The sequence below is a fragment of the Lepidochelys olivacea genome (assembly GCF_965140295.1).
Source record: "Lepidochelys olivacea isolate rLepOli2 genome assembly, chromosome: 8".
NCBI classification, from domain to species: Eukaryota; Metazoa; Chordata; order Testudines; family Cheloniidae; genus Lepidochelys; species Lepidochelys olivacea.
This window is the reverse complement of record NC_140418.1, coordinates 64,394,364-64,407,433: the sequence shown is the minus strand read 5'-3', so window position 1 is coordinate 64,407,433 and position 13,070 is coordinate 64,394,364. Positions and strand designations below refer to the sequence as shown.

At 38.3% G+C, this 13,070-nt stretch overlaps 1 protein-coding gene across 2 annotated transcripts in view; it reads left to right on the top strand.

Moving 5' to 3' along the window:
• Positions 1-13,070, top strand: part of DENND1B (DENN domain containing 1B) — a 237,433-nt gene that overhangs the window by 158,137 nt on the left and 66,226 nt on the right. For both annotated transcript variants that reach the window (XM_084637445.1, XM_084637446.1), the window contains 2 exons: positions 8,105-8,150; positions 11,566-11,667. In XM_084637445.1, coding sequence (XP_084493571.1) covers positions 8,105-8,150; positions 11,566-11,667 — 148 coding nt within the window. The remainder of the gene's footprint in view (positions 1-8,104; positions 8,151-11,565; positions 11,668-13,070) is intronic.

Below are 13,070 nucleotides of genomic sequence, written 5' to 3'. Positions count from 1 at the left end.
CAAAAAATGCATGCCTTTTTTTCAGTCTAAATTTGTTGGCTTTGACTTCCAGCCTGGATTGAAGAGCTCATTATTAAATGTTTTTCCCCATGTAGGTACTTAGATTGTAATCAAGTCACCCCTTTGTTAAGCTAAATAGACTGAACTACTTAAGTCTATTGTTGTAAGACATGTTTTCTAACCCTTTAATCATTTTCATGGCTCTTCTCTGAGCCTGCTCCAATTTATCCATATCCTTCTTGACTTGTGTGCACCTGAACTGGACGCAGTTTTCTGGCAATGGTCGCACCATTGCCAAACACAGAGGTAAAATAACATCTTTGCTCCTACGTTAGATGTCCTGCTTATACATCCCAGGGTCACATTAGCTTTTTTGGCCAGAACGTCACAGTGGGAGCTCACGTGCTGCTGATTACCCACCACAATCCCCAAATCTTTTTCAGAGTCACTGCTTCCCAGGTTAGAGCTCCCCATTTTCGAAATATGGCCTACATTCTCTGTTCTTAGATATGTACATTTATATTTAGCTGTATTTAAAGGCACATTGTTTGCTTGTGCCCAGTTTACTAAGTAATCCAGATCACTGTGAATCAATGATATGTTCTCTTCATTATTTACCACTCTTTCAATGTTTGTAGCATCTGAAAACTTTATTAATTATGGTAGTATGTTGTCTTCCAGGTCATTGATAAAATGGTAAATAGCGTAGGCCCAAGAACCTATCCCTGCTGGACCCCACTCGAAAAAAAACTGCTTTATGACGATTCCCTGTTTACAATTACATTCTGAAACCTATCAGCCAGTTTTCATCCATTTTATGTGTGCCATGTTAATTTTATATCATTCTAGTTTTTTAATCAAATGTCATGTGATAGCTATTTTGATTTACATTAATTACACACCCTCTTTTAAGTATTTATGAATCAAGTCCCATATCTCTTGCTTGGGATTGATGTTAGACTGACAGGCCATAATTTCCCAGGTCATCCCATTTATCCTTTTTAAAAATTGGCAAACCATTTGCTTTCTTTCAGTCTCCTGGAACGTTCCCACTGTTCTAAGACTTATTGAAAAATCAACATTAGTGGTCCAGTGTGTTCCGCAGCTGGCTCTTAAGATTCTTGGATGCAAGTTACCTGGATCTGCTTATTGAAAAATGTCTAACTTTAGTAGCTTTTGTTTCATATCCTCCAGTGTACTAGTGGAATGGAAAGAGTGTATCAACAATTTGTGATGAGACTGTGTCATCTGTTTCCCCCCACCCAAATACATAACAGAAATATTTCTTGAACATTTCTTTTCTGCATTATTATTGATAATTCTACCATCTCCATTTAGTAGTGGATCAATAGCATTGTCAGGATTCTGTTTTTTCCTCATATATTTTAAAAAACTCCTTCTTAGCTCTGCTAGCCATAGATTTGTACTTGTATCCCTTTGCTTCTCTTATCAATTTTCTACAATTTCTAACTTCTGATTTATGTTCATTACTATCAACTGCTGCTTTCTTACATTTCTTCCATTCTAAATAATATATATTTTATATTTTATGCTTTCACTTCCCTTCTGACCCAGGTTATTTTTTTTAACCAGCACAGCTGGTTTGTGGCTGATTATGGCTTTTGGGGCATCTAATAAGATATTCTTAACTGATTCCCAATTATCACTCACAATTTCCTGACTAAACTCTTCCTCACAGCTGATTTGGCTTGTAACTGTTCTCAGCTTTGTGCAGTTGGTCCTATTTAAGTACCAAGTATGTGTGTATGTATAGATATTACTAGTCTGGACTTTTTTTTGCTTGCACATTATAAATGTGATCAGGTCATGATCACTTGTACCTAAGCGACCATTAATTTTTAGTTTTCTGATTAGTTCCTCTTCATCTGTTAGGACAAGGTCTACTAAAGAATTCACCTGTGTTGGCTACAACACTTTGAGATCATACATAGTCATCTATAATGTTCAGAAATTCCAAGGATGTTGTAGTACTGACTGTGTGACTATGTGAGAATATGTCACTTAAATTGAAGTCCTCCATGATCATGCAGGTTTTTTGCCTACACATTATAGGTAGAGGTATAAGGAGGTGGTCATCCTGTTCCCTAGTGTGATTTAGTTGTGGTGTAGCAGACACCAACTAATACCCCATCTTGGGCTTTATCTGTTAGGGCATTTATGCATAAATATTCAAGATGATTTTCTTCAGAGTTATCAGTGACTCAGAAACACTTACTGCCATTTTTAACTTAGAGTGCCACTCCCCCACGCCTTTTGCTCACACTGGATCCTTCCTAAATAGGTTGATTTTTTTTAACATTCCATTCACGTGAATCATCACATCAGGTTTCAGTAATACAAACTAGAGCAATTCCAGTTCCTCTTGCTTGTTACCCAGGATCCTAGCATTGGTGTATAAGCAATTCAGGATTTTTTTCTCTTCATGTCTTTTAATTCCTTGAATAATTTTTTTCTCAACATCTTGATTTTGTGCTGAGTGCTCATATCTTCCATCTTTTACCCTCCCCTTTCACTATTAATTTAACTCCTTCCTGACTACTCTAGTCAGCCTGTCCCCAAGAAGATTGGTTCCCCTTCTACTGAGGTGGATGCCTTCCAAGCTATACAGCCCCCTCTCTGCACAGAAGGGGGACCAATGTTCCACAAAACCAAAACTCTCCACCCTACACCACTTACCCAGCCTAGCCAGTATTTTTCCAGGTGTCAAAGTTAGGCTGAATGGTCTGTAAGTCCCCAGGTCCTCCTCCTAATCTGTTTTAAAGATAGGTAATATGTTTGCCTTTCTCTAGTCCTCTGGGACTTCACCCGTCCTCCATCAGTTCTCAAAGTAAATCACTAATTGTTCCCAGACTGCTTCAGCTATTTCCTTAAGAACTTTAGAGTGAGTTTCATCAGGCCCTGCCAACTTGAATACATCTAACTTGTCTAAATATTCTTTAACCTGTCTTTTCCTTCTTCTGACTTGTATGCCCTCCTCCTCTTTGTTAATATTAATTACATTAAGCATCTGTTCACAATTAACACTTTTAGTGAAGAATGAAGCAAAATAGGCATTAAACTCGTCAGCCTTCTTGATGTCATCTGTCATTAGCTCTTCTTCCCCATTGGCTGGGAATGGTGAATCGCAGCCACAGTGAGCTGCGGGGGGCTGTGCCTGTGGAGGATCAACATAAACAAAATATCTCGTGGCCTGCCAGCGGATTACCCTGGTGGGCCGCATGCTGAAGGTTGCTGACCACTGCTCTACTTTTTTAAAATAGCACAGTTGTTAATGGAGCAGATCCTCAGCTGTTATCAGTCAGAGTAGTTCCTTTGAAGCCAATAGAGCTATGTCAGTTTACTCCAGATGAGAATCTGTGTGTGTAAACTGACTACTAGACATAGGTAACTTTTTCCCTAGTAGCTTTTTCAGCTCACATCATCATTAACATTTAAATTGCTTGACATGATGAACTGAGGGAATTATTTTGCAGAATTTCCCTTTTTAACAATGTCTTCATATACTATTCAAGAAGCTGCTTAAGGGTTTACACAACAACTGAACTCAGTGTGTTCTGAAAATCTTCAAATCCATTTGTTAGTCATTCTGGTAGTCTTGGTTAAATACTTTGTCAGGCAATTTGAAAATGTTTATAGGGTGTTTTAAAGACATGAAGTTATGGGTTTCCATTATTTTTAAGCTAATGTTTGCTATACTTATGCATATTAAAAGGGCACACAGATAGATTAACTGAAAAGAGATGAATTTGGGTTTACGTCAGTTACTATAATTAATACTTTAGGGAAGTAAGTCCTTACAAGCTGAGTTTGGGGAGCATCATGCTACTTATCGTTTATCCCCAATGCCTTTATCAGAAGGACCCCATATTCTTGTTCAACACTAGTTGAGCAATAGAGTGCTGAGGAGAACCTGGGAGATGTTTCTACCAAACCAGTCTGTTTTTTGGAAACATCTGCTACAGTGCAGTTCTGCCCTGTTCACCTTGACCAACAGTCCCATGCTGGCCCTTGATTACACATTATTGCCTCCCAGGGGAATCTGGTGTCAGGTCATCTGTGCCTACATTGTATATCTTGCATGAGACACGTAACCTGGCACATCTTCCCTGGTGATCCAGACTGTTTCCCTGTGGAATCCCTGCTAGGATACCCCTCCCCCGTTGCCTGGATTTTGCCAGCCATTTGTATCTGAACCCATGAGCCCAGAAAGTAACATTTTCAGAATCACTTAAAAGTGGCTTGGAGTGAAACCAACGAGACTTAGCCTCCTAAGATCTCAAGTCACTTTTGAAAATAGGACTCAATCTCCTAAATCACTTAAAAGTCTTTCAAAAATTTTACCCCTGACCAATATCAGTAATGTCAGAGTGGTACCAATTCTGGAAAATACTAGGAAGGAAGTGTGAGGTATGAGTCAAAAGTATATGGAGGAAGGGCCCAAGCAGTACCTTGTAAGAGCCTCATCTGTAAGCCTGTGGTGACTGTTGTAGCAGCATAAATGGAAGAGTGCTTTTCATTCTCACCACAAGAGAGGAGGTCCTGCAGAGAATGTTCAAGAGCAGGTAAAGCCTACTCAGTGGAGCAATAGAGTTCTAAACAGAAGTTTCATTCTGGCTCTTCCTCATGCTGTCTTTGGGCAATTGCCCTCCCATGATCTGTGCTTGCCCACGAAGTAGTCTGTCCATGGGCAGATCCATCACACAGTCCAATCTGAATTAGAGCGAATCTCAGTGCCATTTTCCTGGCTACGCTTGGGCCAGCATGCCTACCTCATACACTGTATGCAGTGTAGTTGTAGGCATGTTGGTCCCAGAATATTAGAGAGGTAAGTTGGGTGAGGTAGTATCTTTTATAGGACCAATTTCTATTGGTGAGAGAAACAGGCATATTCACAATGCGATTATTCTATATCTGGCCTGTCAGTCTTCATCCTCAAAAGAAACGGGTACAACACTTTCAATAGACAAGCCTGGGAGCTTAAAGTCATAACTTTGCTAGACACTAAAAATCATGGACCAAACAGAGATTCTTGATTTATGGCTTATTACAACAATCTGTAACCCACTACACCTCCCTTTTGTTCTATGACTGCAGAGGTGACCGTGGGCCAGGCCCTTAGAATATGTGCTAACTACTTATGCTAAACAATCTGTTCCATTTTGCATTTAGCTGTGATACTTGGAGTACCTTTCCCAGCCCTGAAGAAGAGCTCTGTGTGGCTCGAAAGCTTGTCTCTTTCATGTGAATCATCAACTGAAGTTGATCCAATAAAAGATACTACCTCACATATCTTGTCTTCCCCATATGCTGTCAAGAGTGCTTGTTAATGCCAGAGGTTGCTGAATCTTTATACCTGTCTTAAGACTTTCTCATCTACCTACCCTTTTAGCACTCTAAGCATGAGACTTAAGAATAAATTAAACAATGTTTTTAAAAAATGGAACTAATAGAATGTTTGCAAATCATCATATTGTTCATTTTGCTTGTATGTTAGATGTTTTTATGTCTGCTTTTACACATTCACACTCAGTCCTCCTCCTACGTTACCTGTTTACTCTGTAAGCTCTGCTAGGCAGGGACTGTTTCTCTGCTGTACTGTGCCTAGAACAGTGGGGATCCAGTCTTATTTGGGTCCTGTAGGCACTATGGTAGTTCATCTATTCCCACAGCTAACCAGCGCTGCCAAGGAGTAGGGAGCACTGTGGTACTACTTGTATGGTTGCTGAAGGCTCTAGTGATACTGCCACTTTCTGCAGTTGCATTTCAAAATGCCTAGAAACAGGTATCCCATAGAAACAGTGTTGACCATCATGGGTGAAGGGAGGGGACAAGAGAACTAGGTTCTCCATCATAGCATGACAGCCCTTTATGAGTAGGCAAATGTGGCAGGCTGGTCAGTCTGAAATGTCACTGCTGTTTCCCATACCTTGACCCCTGTAAAGTTACTGGGCTACTGTTTCCCTTTATCCTTCCTCACACACCTGGCAAAACAGCTGGAGGGCTGACCTGAATTAGGAAAAATAGAAGAAATTCATACACACAGACTACAAAATGTAATAATAAAAGTCTGATTTAGATTATTGGAAAATCAGCATTATGCCATAATGCTATTGTTAATTTAGCTTTGAATCAGGGAGGTCTTAGAAAATGGGGGGAATTTACAACATATCAGTGTGGAGTGTGCTAAGCACAGAGTTGTTCAGCCATAACTTTGAACTGCATTGTTTTTATTAGCTAAAACTAGGTTTTAATATTCTGTGACTTTTTCATGTGAACGAACATGCTACCATAACATTTGGTTTGTTTACTCATTGCTGAAAGTTTATGTTCAAAAGTGATATATGCTTATTTATTTCAACTTAAAAACTTGTCATCTTGTCCTCAGGCTATGACCCATGTAACATTTGATCCCAAACTCTGCAATAGTGATTAAGGAGAATTTATATTTTGTGTCCATTAATTCTGATTTTTATCAGGACCTCATTGTAATCTGGGTTTTTTTTCATAATATTCTTAAGCAGGGTTTGATACCTCCATAACTGGGATAGGCCTCCCCGTGATGAGAATAATTCTAGTTGTCACATAGCATCAATGGAAAAGAATGCTGGAAAGCACATTTGGAAGACTATTTGACAGAATATTATCTTTATGAAAAAATTCACAACCTTAAACTTTCTTTATTATACGGTTATGTGCAAAATGTGGTTCTTTGAAGTACATCCCTAGCTTGTTTTATATTTATTCAACTATTCTCTAATGATCACCGTGCACAAGTTTGTTTCATATATCTAAGTTAACGTGCTATTATGCTGTACGCCTTTGGTAGTTACCTTGCTGTTCAGCGTTTGCATGCTGGTTCTTGGATCTTTTTTCCACCATTTATAGTTGTTTTCTTACAGATATGGATATTGTCAGTGTAGCTAACTCTAATTAATTTCTCCCCATTAGTTTTGTCAATATTTTCCCCTGATATCAAGCATTGGCTGTAGTCCTATGGAAATTAAATTCAAGTAAAACGATGTTATTAATTAGTACAATGGGTCATATGTACTCTTTAAGTGATGCTCCTTTCTCTAATTCCCAATGATAGCATTGCTTTAACTTTTTCTTTGAGCATGAAGTCTTAGTATGCATCCAATCTTTCTTTTGATAATCAGTTTACTTGTGAGACTGAATAAGCTACTGGTTTGGAAAGATATAGAAATGGTGATAAACCCTTTTATCATCTCAACTTGACTACAATATCTTACTGATACTGTACTCTCAGAGGTCTAAATCTGGTGGCTTCACCTGAATTGGAATGCATCATTTCATGTTCTATTTTGGGTGGTTGTTGGACAGCGTATAGTTTCTTGTCTTAGTTCACCATTGAAATGACAGACTTATGATATGGAATGAGAGACTTACGGTATAGAGTTTAAAACTCCCAATAACAAAGATAGGCATTAGGATCTGGGCTAATGTAAAGGGGTAAGGCCTGGATTGTAGCCACAAAGCATAGAGAACCCAAACTGGCATCACATCTTTATGATATTTATGGTACAATATGGTGATGTAATCATTCCCATTATATCAGCCAAGAGGAACACATTCTCCAGAATGGCAGATAAGTCTTCTTAAATCAGCTTTCCTCATGCAACTCTCACTCTGGAGCCAAACTTATGGAGTATGGGCTCCCTCAGGTTAGCACTACAGCTGTGTCTGCTGAACCTGAACTTGCGCTACTCAGGTTAAGTTCAAGCCAAGTCAAAGAGATCTGATTCAGGCTGGCTAGAATGTATGTCCCGCCAAGCTGCTCAGCCAGCCTTACACATCTGATTTTATCTGTCTTAATTCCCATAGTTGGGTACTGTGTCTTGAGTTCTACAGAGTCCGCTTCTGTTGGAGATTTAAAAACAGAATAAATTCCTCTGCTTAATTTAGACTAAAGATGTGTATGCTCAGTACCGCTTTAAATGGTGAAAACCAGTTGGAGTCTGCTTTATGTAGAGCTTTTCTATATTTGTTTATCATATTATGATGATGAAGATACTGGTGGTTTGTATTTCAAGAAAAAATGATTTTTTTCCATTTTTTATTTCAGTGCACCAATGCCGTATCTAATTGGAGTCCACTTAAGCTTAATAGAGGTGAGTAATTTTCAAACTAACCTTTATATTTCATATGTGTGTGTGAGAATGGAAAAGATTACAGGGGGCATTATTTTTCTCCTCATGGAGAAAGGATTGGTGAGCATTTTGTCAATTGTTTTATTAAGAACATACATATTATAGAGAATAATTTTAATGAAGTTCCTTAGAGAATGATTACCAGTTTAATTAGCATAATGAAATGACTGACTTCAAACACTGGAAGCAGCATGGAAGTAGAAATGTCCTTGGTAAAAGTTGTGTTTTCAAATGTGCTATGTGGATATTCAGGGCTTGCATTATGTGCTTTTGCTTATACTTAGTTTAACTATCTTTGTATGAATTTTCTTGTGCATTATGTTAGGTGTATTTGACCTCCTGTGTAAAATAGAGTATACCTGCTTTACTAGTCTTTAGTGGAAAGTCAACTTAATTAACATATGTCTACACTGCCTAAAACACCCATGGCTGGCCAGTGTCAGCTGACTCAGGCTTGCGGGACTCGGGCTGCAGAGCTATAAATTTGTAGTGTAGACATTTTGGCCGTAGCCTGGGCTCTGGGGCCCTCCCCCCTCATGGAGTCCCTGCCCATGAACCTGGACTCCAGCCCAAATCTGAATGTCTATGCTGCAATTTTATAGCCCTGCAAACCAAGTCAGATCACATAGACCAGCCACAAATATTTTGTTGCAGTGTAGACATACCCTCAGGCTACAATACTTCATTTAATAGAATGAGAAAAAAGGTTGAAGAAACTGCTGCTTTTCATCTCCTTGTATACAGTTGTCATCCCATAAACTATTATGGAATCTCTAACCTTTAAAAAAACTTAGAAAAACTGGTTCACTAGTGCTGTAGACATTGCAAATGTGCCTGAATGCTTAAGTTTTTTCTGATAACAAAAATAATGATAATAGTAAATTAAACTGTCATTCAGTAGTCATGGAAGATTCAGGTTAATTTTAGGATGGTTAATGTAGAATTAATGTAGAATGGAACTTCATGTTCCATTTGAGTAAATTTGCAGAGTTCTAGGCATACTTTGTGGAGACATTAGTGCATTGATTCGAAGGAGAATTTTGATAGTGCAATCTCACATTTACTTTTCCTTAAGTAACCTTCATTAGCTCACCTCATAATGTTCCCTGTTTGCTAATCTGTGAGACAAGAATTCTCCGAATGTGTATCTTTCTGAGACAAAGTGAATGGGGTAATAACTTTTATTGGACCAGCTTCTCTCTCCCATATTCTTGCATAATAATGGAGTTTGTGAAAATAAGTAAAAAATAAAGAGGCAGATTCATGTCCTAAAGTATTTAATAATAGGGTCACATGCTAGGTTGTGTACATTTAGTAAAATGAACAGCAGACAAATCTCTGGTTTCAGACACTGTCTGTCAGTGTAGTTAATTGGGGCAGAAGACATTGGAAAACCTAAGTTGTACTGTTTTACCAACAAGATCAACTGTTTAAGGAAAGCAATGTCAGGAGGCAGTGGGGAGGGCAGACACTCGCTGAGAATTGGGGCAAAGGGATGAGAGGGGGAGCAAGGGCAGTTCCATAGCCTACTCCAGACTGGATAGGGGAAGAGTTTTTATTTCTGGTCCTATGGCAGTTCCTTGGTCGCTGGTGCCCTGTGTTTCCACATTCCATCGGCGGCTGGTCTCCTGTATGCTGATGCGCCCTGCCTAGATGCTGGTGCCCTGTCTCCCACTCCATCCTGGTGGCACACACATGTGCTCCTGGGCCTAGTGTCTCCTCTAGGACCCTTGATGGCCCAAAGACTGACCTGGCTTGGCCAGGGAGTCACATGAGCAGCCAGCTCCCCCAGCCAGCTCAGGGCATAAGCTGTATCACCCCTGTGTGGTCGCTGCCCACCAACCCTGGATGCCACAGCCTCTACAGCTAGTCAAGTGAAATAAAAGAGGAAGAGGATAATTGTTCCTACATACTCCCCAACAGGTGGTGGGCCTGATCCCATGCCCCATGGCAGCCAGTCCAGCTCTTCTTCCAGGCCCACTCTTATTTCCCCCTTCCTTCCTGTTGTGTGCAAGGGGTTAGAAACACACCGGGATTCTGCTCTTGCCTCTATGAGGTATTGTGTGGCAGAAGACATGGCAGGACAGAAACATACATCAGCCCCTACAATATTTCCATTGTGGTGGCACTAGTGCCTCGTTGACTTCCCTGTTCCATCGCTCCTGATGATAGAAACAACTACAAGTTCACCTGATCTGCTTCCTGTCATTTATAGATTTCAAATAATGATGATACCTAACGTTTTTGATTTTACTTTAAAAGAATGCTAACAGTTTAATTTGATATTTAGTTAGTGCTGAACCTGTTGACTAGTCCTTTCACAGTAAGGATTTTGAGATCATTTGCTTTCCTCTTCTTTATATTTTATGCCATGCCCTTCCCATCTATAGTTCAAATGCTATTCAGCACCTTCCTTTGTTTCAGTAGTAAATGAATTGTAGCTGCAGCTGTCTCACCAATCGTCATGCTCTTTGGCTGGCTGGCAGACAATGCTATTCTGACATACTGATGTAAAAGACGTCGAACTGCTGTAGCATTATGGTCACCCAAATCATTTGTTCGGCTCCCGTGATAGAGTTTATTAGGCAAATCTTCACATTTTGTCCTCATTGTAAGCTTAATTTTTTTCTTTAAAAATAAAAGGCAAACTGGGTGCATATATTATGTCACAGATTACAGGATATTCATTTTACCTTTTATAATTTCCCTGAAATTAAATGGTGACTGTGTACTGTTTTTTAAACCCAATTTTGCCACTTTCACAATCTCCATACTACTTGGGGCTACATAATTCATTTGTGATTTTGAAAACTTTGAAACACATAAAGATAGGTACTAGGCGTAAATATCATCAACCAATTGTTAAAGTATAATGCTGTGTCCCCTAAGTGCCCATTCATAGTTTCATCCCACATTATTTTAGTACTGGGGTGAAAATAAACAAATGAAAACTCTTTGAACTGATTAATATTTATCCAAACAGTTTCAGCATGAAGGATCCAATCGCACCTTCAGTTATATCTCTGCAACCCCATTGCCAGCAACAGGATTGCGTGGATGTAAATTGAGGACAGAAATTGTTTAGAAAAATATCTGAATAAACTTACGGATTTTAATTTTGAGGTTCCATACAGTACATTCTGCTATTTCAAAGTGTATGCAGTTTTTGCACTGTTGCTGTTCACTGAAGAGGAAAGTACTTTTTAAAACTTCATATAATGATATCCTTGATCCAAAACATGAAAATGTTACTTTTTCATTTATTTGTAAATTGTTATAATCCTCATATAATCCTCAGTTAAGCATAGAAAATTGTGTAATTTTTGAGGACAATGTATTAAAATACGAATACCCTCTTGCATTTTTTCTTGAACAGAGAGTAAAAAATAGATCACTGGAGGATGTGGTTATGCTAAATGTTGACACAAACACTCTAGAAAACCCATTTAATGACCTGAACAACCTACCTAGTGAAGTGGTAAGTCTGATGGGTATTTCATGTTGTTGTTGTTTTTTTCTTTTCTAGTAGCTTGAATTACTAATAGTGATTTTTGCCTGCTTTTGCTAACTGAAATAAAAGGAATAAGGAAAAAAAGTACCAGCTGTGGCCCCATATTTAAGATTTTAACTTTTTTTGACAGTTGAGGAGATGTTGAATGGAACATCATATTCCTTATTGTAAAAGCAGGATCATAATTATAAAGCTAGCTGCATTCATTAGGCATTGCTGCTTTAAACGCAAGAGTCTCTTCATCTCATCTTAATCATTATATTACAAAGTAGGCATTTCTGTCTGCCTAGTGGCATGTCTTGCAAAAGAACGAGAGAGTTTTTGAAGGCAAAAAGAAGAAGGGGGCCAATTATCGGCTTCTGCTTCCCTGCCACCTGCCAGCACTTTTCCTTTTAATTAATGATCTGATGGCACTGGTCAATATAATAAGAAATGCTTGTACAGTTGGGGTCAGAAAATTCAGGCTTTGATCAACTTCAACTTTCTGAAACATTTATTTGTTTTCTCTAAATTATTTCAGTTTTATTTTAATCTCTTCTATCCTGCTGAGGGTCGCATGAATGAAAACCTACACTGTTTGTCATTTGCTCTGGCAGAGCAAAGACTGCTTACTTAGAATTCTATTTGTAAATTAAACTGCTAACCCAGTTTGTCATAAAAGACATCTGATCCTTTTGAAATGACGAAAACTGTCTTTTGTCTGTAAAGGATGATAAATTAAGTGCCAGTTCTTTTTGGACTTTGATCTTGCAAAGATTTTTTTTTCCCCTGCTGCTTATAATGGAACATATTCTGTATTTCATGTTAAATACTCTCAAAAATGCATTACACTTACCTTGCTTTTCCTTAATATAGTGCTGAAAGGATACCCTTTTGATACCAATGTGTGTATTTCAGGTTTTAGATATTCAAGATATAATAGTAGTATGCTATTTTAAATGTGTGTCAACAAAAAGTATTTTATAGAAAGGAGTGAAATCAAATAGTAGCCTGTTTCCAAAATAGCAATCTTTTTAAAACTCAGTATTTTAACCAAACTAAGGCACTACAGTGACTGATGAGCCCTATCTTTCTCTCAGTGGTAATTTGTCTGAGTACAAATGTAACAGAAAGCAAAATCCCGATGCATACATTAATGGTCACAGATAGTTTATTTTAATATTACTTTCTTAACTTTTTTGAGATAATGAAGGCATAGTTTGACCAGATAAAGTGTCAAATACAGCAATCTCCAAGATCTAATAAAAGAATTTGATATTGTTTATATTTAATCTGATTGTGGTATATTTGTCAGTCATTTAAAATGTATTGTATTTTTTATAAGAATAACAAGTTAAATCAAAAACTACCAGTCATTCGTTGTTGTGTCA